General features: G+C 43.3%; 2 protein-coding genes across 9 annotated transcripts in view; one reads left to right on the top strand and one right to left on the bottom strand.

Moving 5' to 3' along the window:
* The first annotated feature begins 2153 nt into the window (after nucleotides 1–2153).
* On the top strand, nucleotides 2154–21229 carry CCN6 (cellular communication network factor 6). Its single transcript, XM_083176883.1, has 5 exons — nucleotides 2154–2438; nucleotides 4232–4520; nucleotides 7092–7334; nucleotides 13171–13364; nucleotides 18819–21229. Exons 1-5 carry the CDS (start codon nucleotides 2247–2249, stop codon nucleotides 19098–19100), a joined length of 1200 nt encoding a protein of 399 aa, XP_083033009.1. The 5' UTR covers nucleotides 2154–2246; the 3' UTR covers nucleotides 19101–21229.
* Nucleotides 5413–21286, bottom strand: part of TUBE1 (tubulin epsilon 1) — a 56270-nt gene continuing 40396 nt past the window's right edge. For 3 of the 8 annotated variants that reach the window (XM_083176881.1, XM_083176873.1, XM_083176882.1), the window contains 3 exons: nucleotides 19013–19138; nucleotides 8344–8505; nucleotides 5413–6937 (listed from right to left, as the gene is read on the bottom strand). In XM_083176881.1, the coding sequence (XP_083033007.1) occupies nucleotides 19082–19138 (57 nt within the window). In that variant the 3' untranslated portion in view covers nucleotides 5413–6937; nucleotides 8344–8505; nucleotides 19013–19081. Of the gene's footprint in view, nucleotides 6938–8343; nucleotides 8506–18285; nucleotides 19139–21286 lie in introns of those variants that run through there. The other 5 variants (XM_083176875.1, XM_083176874.1, XM_083176878.1 and 2 more) reach the window with 5 other exon arrangements.

Here is a 21286-nt window from a genome sequence, read left to right as displayed (position 1 = left end):
CCAGCGTCGCCCACATTTGTTATAGAAATTCAAACAAAAAACGTTGTGTAAAAAAGATTACATTTCCAATATAAAGTAAACATTACAGGTCATTATGATGCATAAAAATGTTTGCTTGCAATTTTCACACCAATTTTGATCAATTCACTTGCCACTCAAATGGTTAGAATACAAGTTATTCATGGAAACAATGATGCATTTGATTATAGTATATATGTAAATAAGTGTTGTGACAGTTGTTCTGGTACTGTTCTAAGTTAGCATCCCATTCATATGTCAATGTCCCATATTAAGCATACTGTATAGCAGTAAATCTGAATGCCAAGGGACATTTGCATAAAAAATGTGCACCTTCCATATATATATACAATCTACTATGACATTGATACCACATATTTTTATAAGTGTAACAGGCTTTTATTGACAATTACATTAAGTTTATGCAAAGAGTCAATATTTACAGTACTGAGCCCTCTTTGGTATGAACCCTGCAATTCACCCTGGCATGCTGTCAATCAACTTCTGGCCCACATACTTACTTTTAGCCGCCCATTCTTGCATAATCAATGTTTGGAGTTTGTCACAATTTGTGGGTTTTTGTTTGTCCACCTGTCCACTTACGCCTTCATAGACACGAAAAAAAAAAAGTGAAAAAATCATGTAGACCTTCTGACGGTCAATCTTCCCATTACTGACCTAGTGCTTGTGTCTTGTGCATGTTGACATTAGGCTTGTCGACCTATTTCATGTATCGACTTAAGCCCTGTCGACCTTTGCTGGTCAAATAATATATGTTGACATTCATACTGTTGACCCAATGACCCATACCCAATAAATAGTGATAAAAGTCCAGCCAATCAGCTCCCAACTGCCATTTTCAAACACAGCTTATGGTATGACAGATAGGAGCTGATTGGCTGGATGTTTATCACACTTTTTCGGCCTTATTCTGGCCAATGCGTAATTTTCCGAATTCTTTCGGATGGCGTTTTTTAGCCCTCTGCACATGCGTGGGCAACGCTATGCGCATGTGCCACGCAAGGTCTCCATACTCGTTCTTACTAATACTGTACAGAAATGTGCACCGCATTCACTCGGGAAATATGGGCGTATTATGGGCGTCATTCGTAAGTACACAGGGGCGTAGTTTCAAAGTGGGCTAAACTGGGCGTAAACATGGGCGTACACGAGGGAGTGCACTAATTATGGTAGGCGTGCATTCGGACAGAACACCGACTGCAAACGAACCAAAAGGCAAGAAATATTCGGTGTCCATAAGCAAGTATTTCTTTGCGGACACCACTCGGTCATGCGCTATGCATTTGGAACGCCCAATCAGTACGGCCGCACCTTAACCAATGTCAGCTGAACACAATACAATCCACTCCTTTACTCATTACTCATTAATTACACTCTTTTCATTGCTTCAATTGGAACCATTGCAGCTTAAATGGACCATTACAAAACACACAAATATATGCTGAAAGGCAGGTTCCCGTCCGTTCTGACGCGGTAAGACCGTGCAGAATATGTGTGTGTCCACCGCACACGCAAGGTTTGGATGTCGTCCGTAAACATGCCCTGTTCTTAAAGTGTGAGTCCGTCCATATGCGGAGGACCAGTGGGCGTTTCTTCGTACGATGTCCGCACAGCGTGGCGCACCAACCAGAATAACCTCCTTTATTACCCTTGCGTTGATCTAGTTTTTTTTAAGGCTCAATACTTCTTCCCCCATGTTTTATGTTGACCTGCTCTATTAACCACTTCATGGTAATGTGGAACTTTCTAGCATCTTCTAAATAATTACTATACTACTACTAATGATGATGATAATAATAATAGTAATAATAAAAATCATTTCTAAAACAAAACTAAACAAATACTAAAACAGAAAAATGAAACCAAGCCATGCTAAGCATTATAAAATAAATGATATAATCATATCCTATGCAAGTCATCTAAAGTAAAATATAAATAATTTCAGGAAACTACGTACTAATCCTGGGAGACAGAATAAAGTAGAGAGCGATAAATTCCCAACCATATCCTTACTGTCAATAATCAAAAACAGCCAGTAACTTGGCAGGTAGGAGCTTATTGGCTGGTCTTTATCTCTCTCCACTTTATCTCTCTTCAAGGTTTAATACATAGAACCCTGTATTACTAAATGTTTTTGTAAACACAGTTCAACAAAAATAAAGGAAAAGTAAAGAGATGAGTGTGAGGCCTCCTGAGCCTGTGGGCACATGACGCAGATGACTGTAGTCCTGAATGTATGTGTGTGTGTGAGGATCTATGTGTGCTCAGGGAAGACAGAGGGGAGCTTTGTGTACAGCCTCATATTCAGCTCCGCAGACTTTTTATCACTCACATATATTTCGGGCTTCAAGAACATGCAGTGGCTCCTTTTCTCCCTCATTATTGTATACTATCAGCAGGTAAGTTTTTTTTTTTTTAAGAGTATTATTTGTCTTTACGTACTGTATATCTGACCACAGTTGGTTAAATGTAGTTCGTGAAGAAAAAGCCTGCAGAAATGGCAGACATTTTCCCTACTGCAAAAACTTTGTTTCCTGCCCTCTTTTAGCCGTCATTGGTGGGATTTGCATATTTCTGGACTTCTTAAAAATGTAATAATGAATGGCCAACATGTTACTGTAGGATAATCACTTAAATTAATGAATTTTTCTTCTGCTTATATATTTTTTCTTTTTTTTAACCAAGTAAGCTGGCACCATTTTACAGTACATAGATTCCATCATTAAAAATTCATAGAAACTTTGAGTAGGATGCTTTGACAAATAGTTTTTTAGACTCACTCCTAACACAGCAGAAACCAATGACACTTCCTCAGTTTACGCTACAGCCTGTTTTGAAGCTACTGTATATGCTAAATGCTCATTTTCTGGCATATGCTGTCATTTGTTTAAGGCGGGAGGGGGCGATAAGTGTCAGTGTAGTGGTAATTTCTGGGAGTAAAACTCTCATTTGCATTTGTTAAGTAAAGATGACCTTATACCTTAAAGCTGGATACGCACCAAAAGAATTATCTGTCCAATCTGTCTGATGTGGTCATGTCTTGGAGCATAAGACAAATGAGGGAAAAAGGATTAAAAAAAGGAGTCTTCAAAGAAATTTGTTACATCAAACAGATTAAACCAAGTTGTCTGAATGACCATTTCAGAAACTGGGAGAAACACCCAACTTTTCACACAGTCCTCTGCACCCCTGAAAGAGTGGGCATCCCTCCCACATTACATCCACTTTCTAGTGAATTTAGCAGAATTGGGTGATTAATATAGGGAATGCCACACTCCTAAATTATGAGGGGCTATTGATGTGTCTCTATGAAAATCCCCTAAGGCAAATATCCACCAATCGTGGCAATATTCCAGCAAGGGGTGGGGCCTAATGATGCAAGTAGCTTTGCCCCATCACTGTCCATCTGAATAATCTCTCCAGGAGAAGTCTGGAGAGGAAACTATTCGAGTAGGCAAAGATGGACGATTATCTGTTTCCCAGTGTTTGGGAGCAAATGGTCGATTGTCATTTGCTCCCATGCATTACCAGAATTTTGCTCCCACCAAACAGGTTGCACAGATACATTTTTAGATGTGTACCCAGATTAAGAATATCTGTGTAACCATCCAACTAGTTGGCTGGCTGGAATGAAAATCTGATAATGTGTGTGAGAAATTGCCAATGGACCATTTGCTCCCAAACACCAGAACATATACAAAAACAAGTAATCAGACAAATTGGTCAAATCAAAAAGATTTTCTAATTTGTCCAAATGACTGTTTTTGTCCTTATTCCAGTGTTTGGGTGATAACAGCTGATCAGAGTTTGCTTCCATACATTATCAGATTTTCATTACAACCAGCCAACTAGTTGAAAGAGTGGGTAGATAATATTAAAATGTAATGGTGCCTATACACGGCAATATGTGCTAGGCGAGTTTGGTACTAGATCACATTGCACCTATGTCAAATAGCATGAGATACGCTACAACATCGTGCGATTTGAACTAGGGGGCCAATGGAGGGTCAGAAAGGGGGTCTTTGTTAATAGTCTTTCTCATGCAAACGCAATTCATCATTTGACATTTTGGGTGACACAGATGAAAGTAACTGAGGAAAGAAGTTTAATATCACTTCAGTTTTAAGAAAAAGTACATGTACTATACAATCAAAGCATTGTCCTTTTTCTCATATAGTGTAATGTCTTCCAGTTTGTTTCCAGTGCTGAAGAACCTGTAAATTCCGTGATGACTGGGGACAAAGCAGCAGAGACCGCGGTTACTCAGCGCAAGGAGTTTTGTCACTGGCCATGCAAATGCTCGCATAAGCACACATGTACGGTGGGAGTAAGTCTGGTCAAGGATGGCTGTGGATGTTGTAAAATTTGTGCTAAACAGCTGGGGGACAGTTGTAATGAAGCAGATGTCTGTGATCACCATAGAGGTCTATATTGTGACTACTCCGCTGATTCACCTAAATTTGAAGTTGGAATTTGTAAATGTAAGTAACTTCCTATATAGTTTTCTTTTGGGATTTTATAATAGTTGGGTTTATGGTTTACAAATGGTAACACATTCATAATTAATAGGGGGGGGGAGGGGTTCTTGGGCTTTTGCACCTTATTCTGGTCCATTCGCATCTGCCCCTTCGTTCGCACAGGGCCAATGTTTTGCGTCTGCGCATGTGCAGATGCTGGGTGCATGCGCCCATGGCGGACAAACCGTTCACTGGGTGCACGCACCCAACCTTGCGGCTGGTGGGCAGGGGTACTTGCCTGTGGGTACGCCCAGCGTTTAATGGGTATTACAATTTGAATTGTGTGTCTGCTGTCATGAGTTCTTGTTAAGATGGGATGTTGGGTGTATTAAGTCTCTGGCATTAATATAAAGATTTGTTTTTCAATTCAATGGTGTTCATAGCATGCGTGCTAAATTATACGTTAGTCAATGAAACACTTATACATAGGTAAACATGGTGGTGGAATCTAATTGTCCTGAAATTTACAGCTCCGGGGTCTTTATTTTTGGTAAGAAACAACAGTTTCAAGCTCAGAATTTGTATGAGAACCTCTCAGAGCGGTACAGTACTGTAAGTCCCAATAAGTTTTTGTGCTCCCCCACACATGCGGCTATAGCACCATACTGAATAGGCTAGACATGGATCATATTATGAAATGGGGACTGTTTACCTATTATACATACTGTGACCAGGCCCACCTTTCTAGTAAGAGGTAATTACAGATTTATTCTGGAAAGGGCAATGCTGCAGAATCTTCTCAATAACAACCACAGGTTTTCCTTTGACATTTGATTTGATAGTAGAGCACGTACACTTCACACTGGTAAATGTAATACAAAACTAAAACTTTGAAAATCAGAATCCCTTTATTGGCCATGTATACTCTCATTTACTAGGAACTTTAAGCATGGTACAAGAGGGATAACAGGACATATATACATTGCATCAGTTGCGCATACAAATGACAATTCACATGTTATGATTTGCAAGATTAGACAGAGCGGTTAGATGTTTAGATTAGCAGTATCTTAGAGTACATTGTTCAATAGTTAAATAGCTATCGGGAAGAAACTTTTTGCGGTTCTTGACGACTTGGCAGGAATGGACCTGAAGCATCTACCTCAGTGGTTCCCAACCTGGGGTACTAGTACCCCTGGGGGTACTCTGCAGACCAGCTGGGGGTACTTGAATATAATATTGTTAATGGCGGACGATGAGAAGGTCTTTTGATGGCTGAAGAAGACCCATTGCCATGGAGACAAACCATGTTGTGTCATATGCCTGACCAGCAATCCACTGGGAGCTTCCCATGCTGCCCTCAGACATCAGCCTTCATCTGCCCAGCACTGACAAAGGTGGAGGAAGCAGCGGCATTAATCCTACTGGTGGTAGCGGGAATCCTGGAGATAGTACACAACCAGTGTCTAGACACAGAAGGGCATGATTCCTTGCTGTATACTACTCCTCCGCTCCTCCTTAATATAAGGACATGCATAAGGATCCGCATACCGCTAAGTATTGTCCATATTTCAAAATGAGAGGAGGGGGAACTTATCAATGAAAAGCCTAATCAAGGGGTACGGGAGAGAAAAAAGGATGGGAACCACTGATCTACCTGATGGGAGAATATCAAACAAGTTATGGCCAGGGTGGAGTTTGTCCACCACGATCTTCCCAGTTCTCTTCTTGACCCTGCTTGAGTATTGTTTCCTTACAGGGGGAGGGCCGTCCCAATAATCTTCTCTGCTGTCCTCACCGCTCTTTGCAGGCTTCGTTTGTCAGATTCATTGGCCCCTCCATACCAGATTATAATAGAGGAGCATAGAAGAGACTCCACAATAGCAGTGTAAAAGAGCTGCAGCAGCCCCTGCGGAATGTTGAATTTTTTAAGTTGCCTCAGGAAGAACAGCCGCTGTTGGGCCTTTTTGACAATGGAAGTTATGTTGGGCTCCCATCTGAGGTTGCAAGAGATTTTTGTCCCAAGGAATTTGAAGGTCTTTACCCATGACATTACTCTGTTGGAAATCACTAGTGGGACCTTAAAAGTTTTCTCCTGAAGTCTACTACGACTGTTTTAATGGGGTTTAGGTCCAGGTTGTTTCTGCCGCACCACTGTGAAAGCCTGTCCACTTCCCATCTGTATACAGACTCATCTGCCTCCTTGATTAGGCCGATGATGGTGGTGTCATCAGCACATTTTATTATTTTTACTGACTGGTCACTCGAGATGCAGTCGTTAGTGTAGAGGGAGAAAGGACACATCCCTGGGGAGCACCAGTGCTGATCGTACGTATGGTGGATGTGAAGGCTCCGGCTTTAACCACCTGTTTCCGTGTCATCAGGAAGTCCACAATACAGGAGCAGGTAGATTCTGGAACTCCTAGGGAGAGAAGTTTGGGCTGTAGGATAGTGGGGGCAATTGTGTTAAATCATAAAATCATAGCCAGCATTTAATAAACAGCATGTGTACACAATGCAAGGGTAATAATTTTGATGTGTTGTGAACTCCATAAAACATGCCAGTAACTGATTTGTACATCTTTGAACTTGTAGATATATTTGCTGTTGGATGTGAACTCAATGGTGTGCTTTATCAAAATGGCCAGGCATTTCAGCCAAGTCCATTTTATACATGTCTTTGCATAAGTGATACAATTGGATGCACCCCATTACTCAATTCCAAGCAAGATGGAAGCCGTTGTGCTGAGTCCACAGATGTCACCAAGAAGAAATCTGAGCTGTCCAATTGCGCTCTAGAGAAGGACCCTACTACGTCAGACTACAAATTTATACCTGGTATGCTACAAGTATTTGCTTCCTTTGTTCAATCTTTACATCGGTATTTATATTTTATACATGTAAATACACAGATGTAAACTTGTTAATATGAACAGCTATTAATATTCAAATTTTTAACTTTTAATTATTGGCATCATCATTATCACATAGGGACTTCCTAACACCTTTAAATGCAAACTAAACCCCCATTTTTTTTTAAAGCTATACCACAAGATTTCTCTAAAAGTGTTGTTAATACATATGTACTAAAGGGATTCAAATACTTTCTTTAACATCGCCTACTGCAGACCACAGTTCATCGGCAATTAGGAGCATTTAAGTGTGCTAGAAATCCCTTTATTGAGTTCCGCTGTACCTCAATGAGTAGACTCATTTTCACGTATTTGCAAGTAATTCTTTGGATGGAGGGATAGACAGGGCTTTTACTGTCTATTGCCACAGATATATTTACTAATGTTTAATAAAATATAAGTATAGTAAATAAGGTAAGTGGCATTGAAGAGAAAAAAATGACGTGGTACTTTTTCTCATTTAAATGTTTTTTTTTTTTTTTTACATTTGTTGGAACACATCTAGAAATACCATATAAAGTCCACTGCAATGTAAAAGCAGCATCCCATTAGAGCTTCATCTTTCTGCAGCACCCTGGCAAGTAGTGACCATCCCGACTGTAATCTCCTGCACCTATCACTGTACATCTCACTTTTACTCTTTTCTGATTTTTGCATGAGAGCTCATAGGTATATCCTTGCTTCTAGCCAGCCCAGGCAGAAATTGCATACACATGTTGTGTACTGTCTGAAAATACCCGTATTACTGTATGCTGTAAGAAATGTCTGGGTTTTGTTTTGATGTGTTGATTCATTATGTAACTTACAATATGAAATGATTTATAGTTTATGCCCTTTTATTGACGCACACCTATTGCTACAATTATTATTAAGGTATATGATGTTAGGAAGAGGCTTGTTATAATTTGTGTGATCAGAGTATTAAGTTGCTTTACCATATTTTGCCAAAAACTGTGTTTTCTGGCTGAGTGACCAAAGGTAGCTGGACTGATGCTAACATCCTGTGTCTGACATCCTTCAGGTTCTGTATCTACAGCTGTTGTTAGAGCCTGTGGCATTCTGATTCTTTGCTTTCTTTTAATGACTTGTCACGCCTGCTGTGTGAAAAAAAAAAAATAAAATGTGTGTACAGTATATATCAGAGTTCACTACAGTAGTATGCTTTTGTCCCCTGACGGTATGTCTTTGCTTACAAATGTATTGCAAAAATGGATCACATACACTAGATAAACCATATTTAGTTCCAAAAGATAAACAGCATACGGGTAATTACAGCTTGGCAAATCACATCACAGCTTAGAAGGTTCAACAGCAGGCAATACACATGCTTCACAAGTGGGTACAACCAGGGCTGCCATCAGAAATGTTGGGGCCCAGGACTGACAAAATAGGCAGGGCCCCCCTTCCTCACCTATTGTTACAACAGTTAAATGACAGCAGGTGGTGGTGGATGTAGTGGGGAGCACACGACATATTTTTTAAAGGTATGCCAAATCTCTTACTTGCTCCATTGGTTACAGCCTTGCTGAGCCTGCAATGTTACACAATATTTTTACAGCTTGGTTGAGCCCCTTAGTCACTGCAACAAGATTATGTATTGTCACACACAGCAATGCCTATAACATATTACGCCACACACCATAATGCCCATTACATATTACATCACACACCATAATGTCCATTACATTTTACGTCAAACACCATAATAACCATTACATATTATGCCACACTGTAATACTCATTACATATTACACAACACACCGTAATTCCCATTACATATTACACCACACACTGTAATGTCCATTACATATTATACCACACACCGTAATGTGTAATAGAAAATTGAAACAGTCCCTCAACCAGCGCTTATATAATGTGCATGAATTACTTCCCTTCTCAGGATTTCCTCATGCACTTCCTCTTGTATCCCCACAAGGGCGAATCCGTATCACAATACCAAAGGGATAATATATGTGAAGATACAAACATAGAACATCATCGCATAAAACTGTATTTTAATTTCCAAAAGATCTCATAAAACAGGTACAATTAAAAAAAATTCCACACATATGGGTAGGCATACAAGTACACTAGACTGTTGTGCATAGGCTCTAGAAGAGGGTAATTACCAGATGGATCAGAACTGTTAAGCGAAAAACAGTTCAAACAGGCATATGAAAATCACATACGGATCCCGGGTCACGCAGGTGCTTCCAAAGTCTGCAGGTAACTTATCTGTGTTGATTAGACACAATTCCAATGTGAAATATCTCCCTATTTGTGACCCTTAAATTATCAAGGGAACCATAAATCAGATCTAAAGGCCCATACACGCTAGACAATATAAGGGCTTTCTGAACGGTAGTTCAGGAGTTGATGATGACAAACAATTTTCCTAAAAAAAAGCATAAACTTTGCTGTTTCTTACTTCACTTTTAATTTTATCTGAAATGTATTGGAGGGCAATAAAACTGAAGTGCCTTGATTTAGACAACTATATAATACACACACACACACAGGGGCGGATCCAGGATAAAATGACAGGGGGGGCACCATGATAAAAGAGGGTTTAGGTGGGGGAGGGCCAGTGTTAGTGGTGCCTGTGTACATGCTAAGAGAGCGGCAGAGAGAGGGTGGGAATGGGATTAAAAATAGGCCCACCATGGCAACAAAAGTGAAGGATGTAGTTGTGCACGCGCCGAAGGCGCGCTTTGGAAAAGGGGGTGTGGCCACTCAACAGGGGGCGTGTCCTTGAGTGTAGTGTACAACACCATATACAACTTCTACACATTATGCTACAAAATACTAGACCCCATTATACTTGCCCCTTACCAAAATTCAAACAATGCCACATGGATTGTGTCAAAATTCACATAATGCCACACGGATTGAGCCAAAATTTACATAATAGCACACTGATTGAGCCAAAATTCACAAAATGCCAAATGGATTGAGCCAAAATTCACATAATGCCAAATGTATTGAGCCAAAATTCACATAATGCCACACGGATTGAGCCAAATTCATAAGATGCCATATGGATTGAGCCAAAATTCACATAATGCCACACGGATTGAGACAAAATTCACATAATGCCACACGGATTGAGACAAAATTCACATAATGCCACACAGATTAAGACAAAATTCACAATACGCTTCATAAACAGGGACATTGTCCACCAAAGGCGCACATTAAACATTTACACCATAATGTCCATTACACATTAAGTTACACACCATTATGTCCATTATGTATTATTCCAAACACCATAATGCCTATAAAATTATGCTACATACAGTAAGTGCTGCTTATCTACATGCTCATTGCCAAGGGTTCCATGCTCATTGCCAGAGGTTCCATGCTCGTTGCCATGTGGGATTACATGCTCATTGCCAAGGGGGAATACATGCTCGCGGTAAATGGGGGACAGCCGCTGCCAGGCAGAAGTGATAGCCACTGACAGTGGCAGAGCCTGGCTGTATTCCGAGCACTGCAGATCCCAGCTATTTGAAATAATACCCATTTCACACCAGAAAATGCATTCCCAGGTTGGCCCCTTTTACACCAGCCTAGTCCTTTCATTTTCTGGTGTGAGGGGGGAGAGAAAACCACCCCTGCCCCCCTTTAACCAGGTATCTCATTTAACCGGCTATATCTTCGGAACCAACTGACCCATTTACACGAGACAAGTATCATATTGAAGAACTTTTGATTGGGCTTTGAATGATTTTGGTCCAGTGAAACTGGAACGTTTGGTTCCAGAGTAATCTGCCCTCAAAGAACATGAACAGCCATGAAATTACATTTCAAAAATAAAAAAATCGATTTACACGCTATATCTCTGGAAACGATTGACCGATATGGACCACCCTGGTATCATATTGAAGGCCCAGCGATTTGGAATTGAATGACATCAACTACAATCTCCTGTGATGCCAGGGGGGGAACTGGCAGCCGTCAGAACCGGGTGGGGGTCGGAATTGACGGGTCCTATATTATCCTATGGGGAAAAAATGTTACAGCTTTGCCAGGCGATATCTCTGGTTCCCGGGGGGCTAGAGACATGGGGCTGGGCTCGTTGGAAAGCTCTGGTCCTCATCTACAAAATGAATGACAGGGGGGGCACGTGCCCGGGTGCCCCCCCCCTGAATCCGCCACTGCACACACACACACACACACACAATCAATACAGAGGGCGTTTACAGTATAGTCATTTAAATCCCAATACTTGGCAATTGTTAGGTTAATATGTGTACTTTGAGTCAGAATTATCTGTACTATTGGAGCTTGTGATGTAAGTACTGTAGTTGTGATCCACCATATATGAATAATATAAAAACTTGGTTTGAAAAGGGATAGTTTAAAAAAAATTCTAATCCTATCAATATCCATGTACTTGTTATTCAGTTAACACATAAAGGTACATTAAAGGAATTAGCGAAAGGTAACTAATTTCCACATTGTATTTAGATTACTTGTCTTATGCTTTAACCTATGCCAGCTTTCGCTTTTTTATCATGACAACATGAGAAAACATGTATTTTGCAAACAAAATAACAAGATTATAACATGCCTTTATGTATTGCAGATATTTGCTGGGCTTCTAACCTGCTTCCTGCTCTGACATCTTTAAACCAATGTCTACCTTCCAGGTACACCTATAAATCTGGCCAAATACAGTATAATCCTACAAATCCCACCCCTCTAACACATTGCCCTGAATGCAATCAACACCAGTGTGGTGGCATCAGTTATTATTACATCAAATGAGTGTTTAAGTTTCTACTGTATTTGTCTTATTTACGAATAATTTTTGATTTTCACAAATTATCACAGACTGGTTTTCATTTTAACATTTGCTGTTTTCTTAATATTAATATTTTTGCTATGTAACATTATTATATACTGGATTGACACTCAATGCCCTGAAAAGTTAACATGCCAGGACCATTTTCAAATACATTCATTTGATCATACACAATCAATGAGAAATGAATGATCTGTAAACCTACATTAGAAATGTACTTTGGTTGTTCTAATATTGAGGCACCACTTGCTGTGAGAACAGCATACGGTGTGACTGATGAAAGATGTTGTTTCGGAGCTTGGCATTTGAGCACATGCATGTGTTGCCCCCTGCACTACACTGTAAGAGGCAGATGTAGAGAAAGCTCTCCGTCAGGGGCGTTGAATATACCCAAATGTCTGGGAACAAATGACAATCAACCATTTGCTCCCATAAACTGCAAAATAGTCATTTGCATAAATTAATGTAACCAATTTGTCTGAATGACCATTTTTGTGTTTTCCATGTTTGGGAGCAAACAGTCAATTGCGATTTGCTCCCAGAAATTACCATATTTTCATTCCAACCAGTCAGATTGGAAATAAAATCTTATAGTGTGTATCCCGCTAGTGTATGGAAGAATAAGGTACTGCAGAAGCCTACACATTTCAGTCGTATTTCCATGTAACGGGTGTAACAGGCATGCTCACATTAGAAAGTATCATAGAAGGGGTATTGATGGAACTGTTGGATATAAAGAGTTCTCGAGAAGAGTAAAATGTCTGCTTTCAGGTGCAGCTTTGCAGCAAAAAATCTACAGTAAATAGGGATGGTGTAAATGCATGCTAATGAGGATGGGTATCAAACCATGCATAAGGATATCAGCTGTCTGAATTCAGAACTAAGTATTTGATAGTTCTTCTATTGGGGATTGTTTTTTTTAACATAATAAACTTTCTATACTCTATTCCAGTGTACAAGATTTTGCCACTTGTTTGGAAAAAAAAATGTCTTGTCCAGGCAACTCAGTGGAGTCCATGCTCAAAAACATGTGGCATGGGGATATCTATACGCATAACCAATGAAAATAGCAAATGTGAAATGAGAAAGGACAGAAGACTCTGCTTCCTGCGACCATGTAATATCACTCTAGTCAGCAGTGTGAAGGTAAGCTAACAGTGACGTGCGGTGAGTTCAGTGGCTGGTGAGGCACTGGCTAGTATCAGAGCCAGAGTTTGCGGTGGTCATCTTGGACTTAAGCTCCAATACACACTAAACGACTAGGGAGGGTATTTAAAGACGTTTAAATGTTACTTATACAGGCGTATCTATCGATCTATCACAGCAGAGAATGGTACCTCCGTTTACAAACATTTTAAGGAAAAGTCTGTAGTACTTTAACACTTTATATTCACCTGTAGCTACAAATGGGTAGGACACAAGCAGCACAATCTAGGAGGATTGGCAGGGCAGCCACGACGAGCTGATATTTGGCCATGAGTTGCAATTACCCCAGATGTCCTTGCTGGAGGAAGCTACTCCACTGTGCCCAGTGGCTGCTGTAACTTTTCCTCAGTGTGCAGGGCCAGGTAAAGCCTATGAGGTGCCCAGGGCATTTAAGGCAGAGGCCATTATGCCAGCACCGCACCACTGGCTGGGCCTACTCCCCATGTGTAGGATATATATATATATATACAGTGGTCGAAGTGGGGCGGTATACGGGGGTATGCCATACCGCCACTTTAATCTGAAGATGCTCTCTGATCACTCAGCAGCGCATATTGTGCTTTTGTAATACCCCTGTACAACGGGGCAGTCTGGCAGGGGACGTTGATGGACAGGGGGGTGTCCGAAGGTGCGCACTATATTCACTCTTTACTTTTCCATACCCCCACTTCAAAATTTCCATACCCCCACTTCAAAATTTCCACTTCGACCACTGTATATATATATATATATATATACACATATACCAATACATACCAACAGCTTGCACCTCAATTGTGCTTGCTTGAGTGTGGCCGAGAAAGGAGTGGGTGGTTAGGCTTAGGCACTAGTGTGGGAACTTAGGGTTGGTTGTGGGGAGGGGGGTTTAGGCACTTATAAGGAGGGGGAGTTAGGGTTAGGATGCACAGCGGGGTTGAAGTTTATGTGTTGGGATACAGGGGTTAGGTTTAGGCAGTAGAGGGGTGGGTTATAGTCAGGCTGAAGGGGAGGGTGGGTTATGGTCAGGGTGTAGGGGAGGGTGGGTTACGGTCAGGCTGTAGGGGATGGTGGGTTACGGTCAGGCTGTAGGGGATGGTGGGTTAACTTGTGGAGCCCCTGATAAGATTCTCTTTATTGGGATGCTGAGGGCGGTCTTTTGACCACCGGCATTCTGATATCAACTCCAAATACATTGATTATCACACCTAACCCCCAACCTCAAGCCTTAAAAATGTAAAGACCCCCACTATATATATATATATATATATATGTACAGTAGAGAGCAGCACTTCCTCGACAGTAAATAGAAGCTGCGGTGCCTTCCAGGTCCCCGAAGGGATGCACACAGGAGTCCAGGGGGCGGCACTCCACAAAACAGTAGTCAAAGTTGCAGAATTACATCAACGTTTCGAACAATTTATTTCAGTTCTTCATCAGGATATAATGTTATAGAGGGGGGTAGAGGGGGCTGGTAGTAAAGGAGAAGAGAGAAGGGGGTAGAAGTCAATGGTAAGAGTAGAGGTTGAGGGGAGAATGACAGGGTGGTATAGGATGAGAGCAATGGCAGTGGATGAGAGGGGGAGTGATGGAGGACCAAAGGGGGGCAGTGGTAGAAGAATAGAGGGGGGGTAGGCTGGTAGAGGACCGTGGGGGGTGGTGGTGATATAGGACCAAAGGGGGCTGCCGTGGTAGTGAACCAGAAAGGGGTGGGGGGGGAGGGGGGGTTGTAGAGAGCAAAAGGGATGACAGAGGACCAGAGGGTGGGTTTATAGAGGATTAGAGGGGGATGATGGAGGTCAGGCAGTGGTTACACAGCATTGATAAAAGTTTGAAAGTATACAGTTCCTCACAGTGCAGCGCTTCCTCTTCTCGGGGCTAGCAGTGCATGGTTCCTCACCAAAACGCCGGGACTCCCTCTCCCCTGCCACTGTAGCTTCTTTTTCACAGCGCCAAATCCTCCAGGGCTTCCTCCTCCAGATGCCGGGTCTTCCTGTCCCCGCACCCGGCACCAGGTCTCCTTTTCCCCCGCAGTGCAGACTTCCTCTTACGGTCACTGGGTCTCCCTGTCCCGGTGCTGCGTCTCCCTGTCCCGGCGCTGGGTCTCCCTCTCAATTGCTAACTTGCGCCGGACGTAAGGGCGCATGCAGCGCAGGATCCGATTCCTCTCCCCCCAGTGGATGCCCAGTGTAAGATCCTCTCCCCCTGTCCCGGCGCTGCATCTCCCTGTCCCGGCGCTGGGTCTCCCTCTCAATTGCTAACTTGCGCCGGACATAAGGGCGCACGCAGCGCAGGATCCGATTCCTCTCCCCCCCGGTGGATGCCCAGTGTCAGATCCTCTCCCCCTGTCCCGGCGCTGCGTCTCCCTGTCCTGGAGCTGGGTCTCCCTCTCCCCCCACCAGCAGGATTTAAAGTGCTAACTTGCGCCGGACATATTCAGCAGCGCAGGATCCTCTCCCCCTGTCCCGGCGCTGCGTCTCCCTGTCCTGGAGCTGGGTCTCCCTCTCCCCCCACCAGCAGGATTTAAATTGCTAACTTGCGCCGGACATATTCTGCAGCGCAGGATCCTCTCCCCCTGTCCCGGCGCTGTGTCTCCCTGTCCTGGAGCTGGGTCTCCCTCTCCCCCCACCAGCAGGATTTAAATTGCTAACTTGCGCCGGACATATTCAGCAGCGCAGGATCCGATTCCTCTCCCCCCGGTGGATGCCGAGTGTCAGGTGCTATTCTGGGAGCGGGTTTGCCGGTGCCGGGTGCCTGGGAAGACGAAGGGGAGTGGGTAAGTGGCTGAGGATTGTTCATTGGTGGCTGGATCCTTCAGGATCATCTGATGCCCAGTCACATTTGCCTCAGTGACAGGGGCGTCCTTTGATATAGGCAAAAAGCACGTCCCTGTCACTGAGGCATTGCTATAGGTGCCGCTTTTATAGCTTTTTTAATGGGCTTTTACAGCCCGGTGCTCGGCTCTGCCCCCTGCCCGCCCCCTCTTTCTGAACATTTTACATTGAGAGCCAGAGGCATAGCTCTCGATGCCTCCGAACCAATAATAATAATAAAAAATGATGTAGTAAAAATGATTAAAATAATATAAAGCAAATACTTATAACACAGAATATGTGTCATAAGTATTTTCTTTGTATTATTTAGTTATTTTAACCATTTATGACAGGGGAGGCACTGCCTCCCCTGCCTCCCCTGACTGCACGTCCCTGCAAGCTAATGTGGATTTAAATCATTCATTTTCTAGAACAGCAGTTCTCAAACTGTGAGTTGCGACCCCAAAGTAGGTCCTGACTATCTCAGCATGGGGTTGCAACACCATATTGATAACTGTCAGTCTAATGACTCCACTGATCTCTCAGCCAGACTCCTTGGATCACTGGCTTAGAGATTCAAGGAGTCAACAGGCAGCTCTGCACCCATACAGCTCGCAGTGAGGGCACTTCTGTGTCCTGGGGCTTCTGAGCTGTAGGAAACATACAGTTAATGCAGTCAGACTCAGGGGAGCCAGCTCTCAATAAGGAAGACTCTGAATCTGTGAAGAACCTCTTGTAAGTAAGTGCAGCATGGTGGGTCATCCATGGGCACGAGGAGGAGCGGTTCTGGAAAGCAATAGCAGGGGAGAAGGGGGGGGGGGTGAGGTGTGGAGATCTAAGCGCATAATCTATGGAATGTGTCTGTGAAGGGGTGGGGGCAGGGGGAAAACTCATTAAGTAAACACCCACTGCCGTCACCATCTTCCACCTCCCATTACCCACTGCCTCCCATCCTTTTAGAAGTCACATCACTTGTTTTGTGCCCCTGCTACTGTGCATGTGCGCTCTGCGGACCACACTTGTGGTGGCCAGTTTGTGATAACTTGTTGGGGTTTCAGCAAGTGATGATGTGCAGCACATAAATCAGATGTCACGTGACCATCAAGGGGGTGCACGTATTTGCAGGGCCGGCTCTATCATTAGGCAGCTGCCTAGGGCGCCAAGATCTGGGGGGCGCCACCAAGTCTGCCAATCAAAAAATCAAGGATGTCTCTGAAGATCCTTGTTGTACTTAATGCAGATGGCTGCTGTGGAACTTGTAAGACTTCACCTCCATACTTTCCCTTGGGGCTTAATTCCGTACTTTGCTGCCCCCTCCTCCTTGTACTCTGTTGTGGGTGGCAAATGCAAATGGAGACTCCAGGGAAAGCAGGGGACTTTCACTCCATTCCAGGGGGCTGGGAGGACCACACAATTTTTGGTAGCCTCCCTGCCATTCTGGAATGTTCGCCAAGTATACTTTAAATGAGTTGGAAAGTGGGTATTGGTGGCAGTAAGGGGGGAAGGGGGGATTAGGCTGAAGTTTTGCCTAGGGTGCTGAGAAGCCTTACACCGGCAATGTGTATTGGGTATACACACTGAACGGTATAGGGGATTCCCATTCTGTCTCAACCTTTTATTGGCTCATTCTCCCAGGTATTCATTAGCCCTGTGCTGATACGGCGCATCACCTAGAACACTGAGGCAGAGCAAGGCTCCCTCATTTATGTCTCATGGGGTCAAGGAACACATACTGTACACACTTTGGCCTTTATTCTGATTGGGTCGGATGGCCGATGTTTGGTATTTGCGCATGTGCAGAGGCGTATCTGTGCATTTGCGAACACCTCGCACATCCGAACATGGAGTGTGGTCCGTGCAGAAAACGATCGTACGGAACCATTCAAGCAGGGGGTGGAGAGGGGCATGAAGGGCTGTTTGGGCTCATTACATATGCATACACCCCACGTTTCATGGGCGTTCCCATGAAAAAGCTGGGCGTACGCATGGTAATGCGCCCGTGACACACGTGTGGGGGGTGGACAACTGACATAGCCCGGATGTCAGCTGCCCGCTCATATCCCTGCTTTCACACGGAAAATGTGCGAGTGCTCAGGAGGACTCGGTGCTGCATGACCACTCGGTCCATCATTCGATGGTCGGCGACCATCAGAGGATGGGGGAGGTTCCCACAGATGGAGGAGGTGTTCACATGAAACATCCACTCGCGGTCCGTATGCTCAGCGTCTTACCGCATTCGGATGGTGTGAGCAATCCGTATGGTAGGCGGGGCTAAGAACACTCAGTTCCTGTTCAAAATACGCATCCGTCCAAATCAACTAGAATAAGGGCCTTTGTGTAATATACTGCAACTGTATGTCACTGACAACGGCACCAAAAGTGTGGTGCAACTGGCTTATCAGCAGGACTGCACTGTGGTATTCTTGTGAGGAAATGCAGCATTCCTAATATCATTGTCTGAACTTTACTTTGTATATTTTAAATATTTGTGTTTTGTCATACAATGTTACTTCACCGCCCCTATAATTGAACGTAGCGCATGATTAGCTTGCAGTACAATTTATAAACAGCACTACAGACTTAAAGGATACCTTTTCATTTACAGATTCCGAAAGGGAAAACCTGCCAGCCTACCTTCCGTGATCCTCAACCTGTTAAACTGAATTTATCCCAGTGTTCCACACCGCAAATTTATCGTCCCACTTACTGTGGCGTGTGCACGGATCGAAGATGCTGCATACCAAACAAATCTAAAATGATAATGGTCCAATTCCATTGCCCAAACGCAGGCTCGTTTACCTGGAAAATGATGTGGATCACATCTTGTGTTTGCCAAAAGACTTGCATTGACCCAGGAGACATGTTTGCTCATCTTAAAATCTTGTGATTGACTTCATCATGTAAATATTGTAGGTAGATGTGACACTGAAATTGTAGTATAAAATAAAAAATCAGGGACCAGAAAATGAAAGGCTATAAATGTACCCAATGCTAAGTATTTAGTAATCATACAGGAACTTATTTAGCCTGGTATCCTCACTGTACTGAGCTGCAGGGTAACCTCTGCAAGAATTATATAGCAAGGTACATTGCACAGCTGCTTTTTCCTCACTTGCATCTTAGTTCGCTTATAGGCCTGATTCAGATGTGGACACAGATGCGACTGCCACTGCGTCTATTTGCAGTCCATGACTATGCAGATGCCAATACAAAAGCTTTTGCTGGTGTACATCTGTGTGTATGAATGTGCAAGGACTGAGTTCCCCCACTTTTACATTCTGTAGGCACTGTAATACCATCTGGTACACCTTCGGACTCCACCATTGTTCGCATCATTAAAACTTACACCAGCCTTATAGCAGGTGCAGATTTTCTATTTGGGTATGGCCCCCAAGGATCCTTAGGATAGGAACATGAGTAAGTGAATACATATACAGTAGTTGGCTATTACAAGGCAATAGGGGAGGGGGTGAGCTGAGAGACTACCCAAGGGTTCCATATTTTGTGAAATGAATCAGAATCTGAAGATCATTGTCCAGTGAGTGTAATTTATTAAGGAAGAATTAAGAAACAGATTGTTAATACTGAACCTTTTCCTATTAGCTATAGGAAATAATATTTTGTTACCCTGTGCAGTTATAAATGTGTGCATAGTGTCTATATTCTATTCCACTGAATTGAAGAAACACTTGTGAGACCTAAAATTACATGTAGGGGTAACTAAGACAGGCTGCACCAATTGTGGAAAAAGAACTATGGATTAACAATGTATTTCTTGAAATATGTAACCCACTTGGATAATTAGAGATACATTTCCATTTGGATCAAAGCATTGCAAAAACAGGAAAATTGGTCATTAAGAGGCATACGCTATACAGCCAAACAGTAGCTAATGAATACTGAAATTATACGTTGATGTATTCCTGATTCTCAGAATCAGAATCAACTTTATTGGCCATGTATGCTTGCGCACACTAGGAATTTTTTGTGGATTTACAGTGCAGCATCAAGCAGGGATGAAGGTGGGGGGGTGAAGGCATTACATACATTACATTAAGACATTACATGTGGGGAACACATACCCGCCGAGCTGCACAGCGCCTAGGCAGCCATCAGCGGCGCCACTGGTCGCTGCAACAGCCAGGAAGGTAACATTAAGTACAGTTATCACATAGGGAGCACATACCCTCCGAGCTGCACAGCGCCTAGGCAGCCATCAGCGGCGCCACTGGTCGCTGCCAACAGCCAGGAAGGTAACATTAAGTACAGTTATCACATAGGGAGCACATACCCACCGAGCTGCACAGCGCCTAGGCAGCCATCAGCGGCGCCACTGGTCGCTGCAACAGCCAGGAAGGTAACATTAAGTACAGTTATCACATAGGGAGCACATACCCACCAAGCTGAACAGCGCCTAGGCAGCCATCAGCGGCGCCACTGGTCACAGAAACAGCCAGGTAGGTAACAATACAAGCAGAGAGACAGTACAGTTATCACACATGGAACATATTTGGCTGAGCTGCACAGCTCCTAGGCAGCCATCAGCGGCGCCATCTTGATCATGCTGCTCAAAGGCAGCAGTAATAATATTATTTTCATGGCAACGGAAGCATGAGTTCAACCGGATGCAGCACTTTTCTTCCAAAGCTGGCACACCCTGCCAGCTTGTTGTTCAACGGGTGTGCAACTAGTGATGGTACAGCATACAGGCTTTGCAAACAGTGGTTACGGAGGTACATGGTACAAATCATTGTAAAGAGACAGTAAACAAAGAAAATACATAGCTTTCATCGGCTTAGAGGCTGAGAGAGATGGTAATTGGTGAAAAATAAAATGATGCCATGTGCGGGTGTAAGTCCAAATCCAGTCCAAACTCCAGTCAAACTCATGCTTCTGTTGTCATGCTTACGATGCAGGCTAAGAGCAGGCAAAGCCTTTAAAGCAGGCTTGCAAACATTTCCAATATTAAAGGAAAGTTTGGGTCAGCTGGTACAGGGGGAGGGGCTGGTGTTTGCACAAATTCCTCAACAGGCTAATTAGTGGAAGGGGGAAGTTGCAGGCTCCAAGTAACAA

The sequence above is a fragment of the Crinia signifera genome, chromosome 3 (genome assembly GCF_055691185.1).
Source record: "Crinia signifera chromosome 3, ASM5569118v1, whole genome shotgun sequence".
In the NCBI taxonomy this organism is placed as follows: Eukaryota; Metazoa; Chordata; class Amphibia; order Anura; family Myobatrachidae; genus Crinia; species Crinia signifera.
This window is presented reverse-complemented; position numbering and strand designations above follow the sequence as displayed.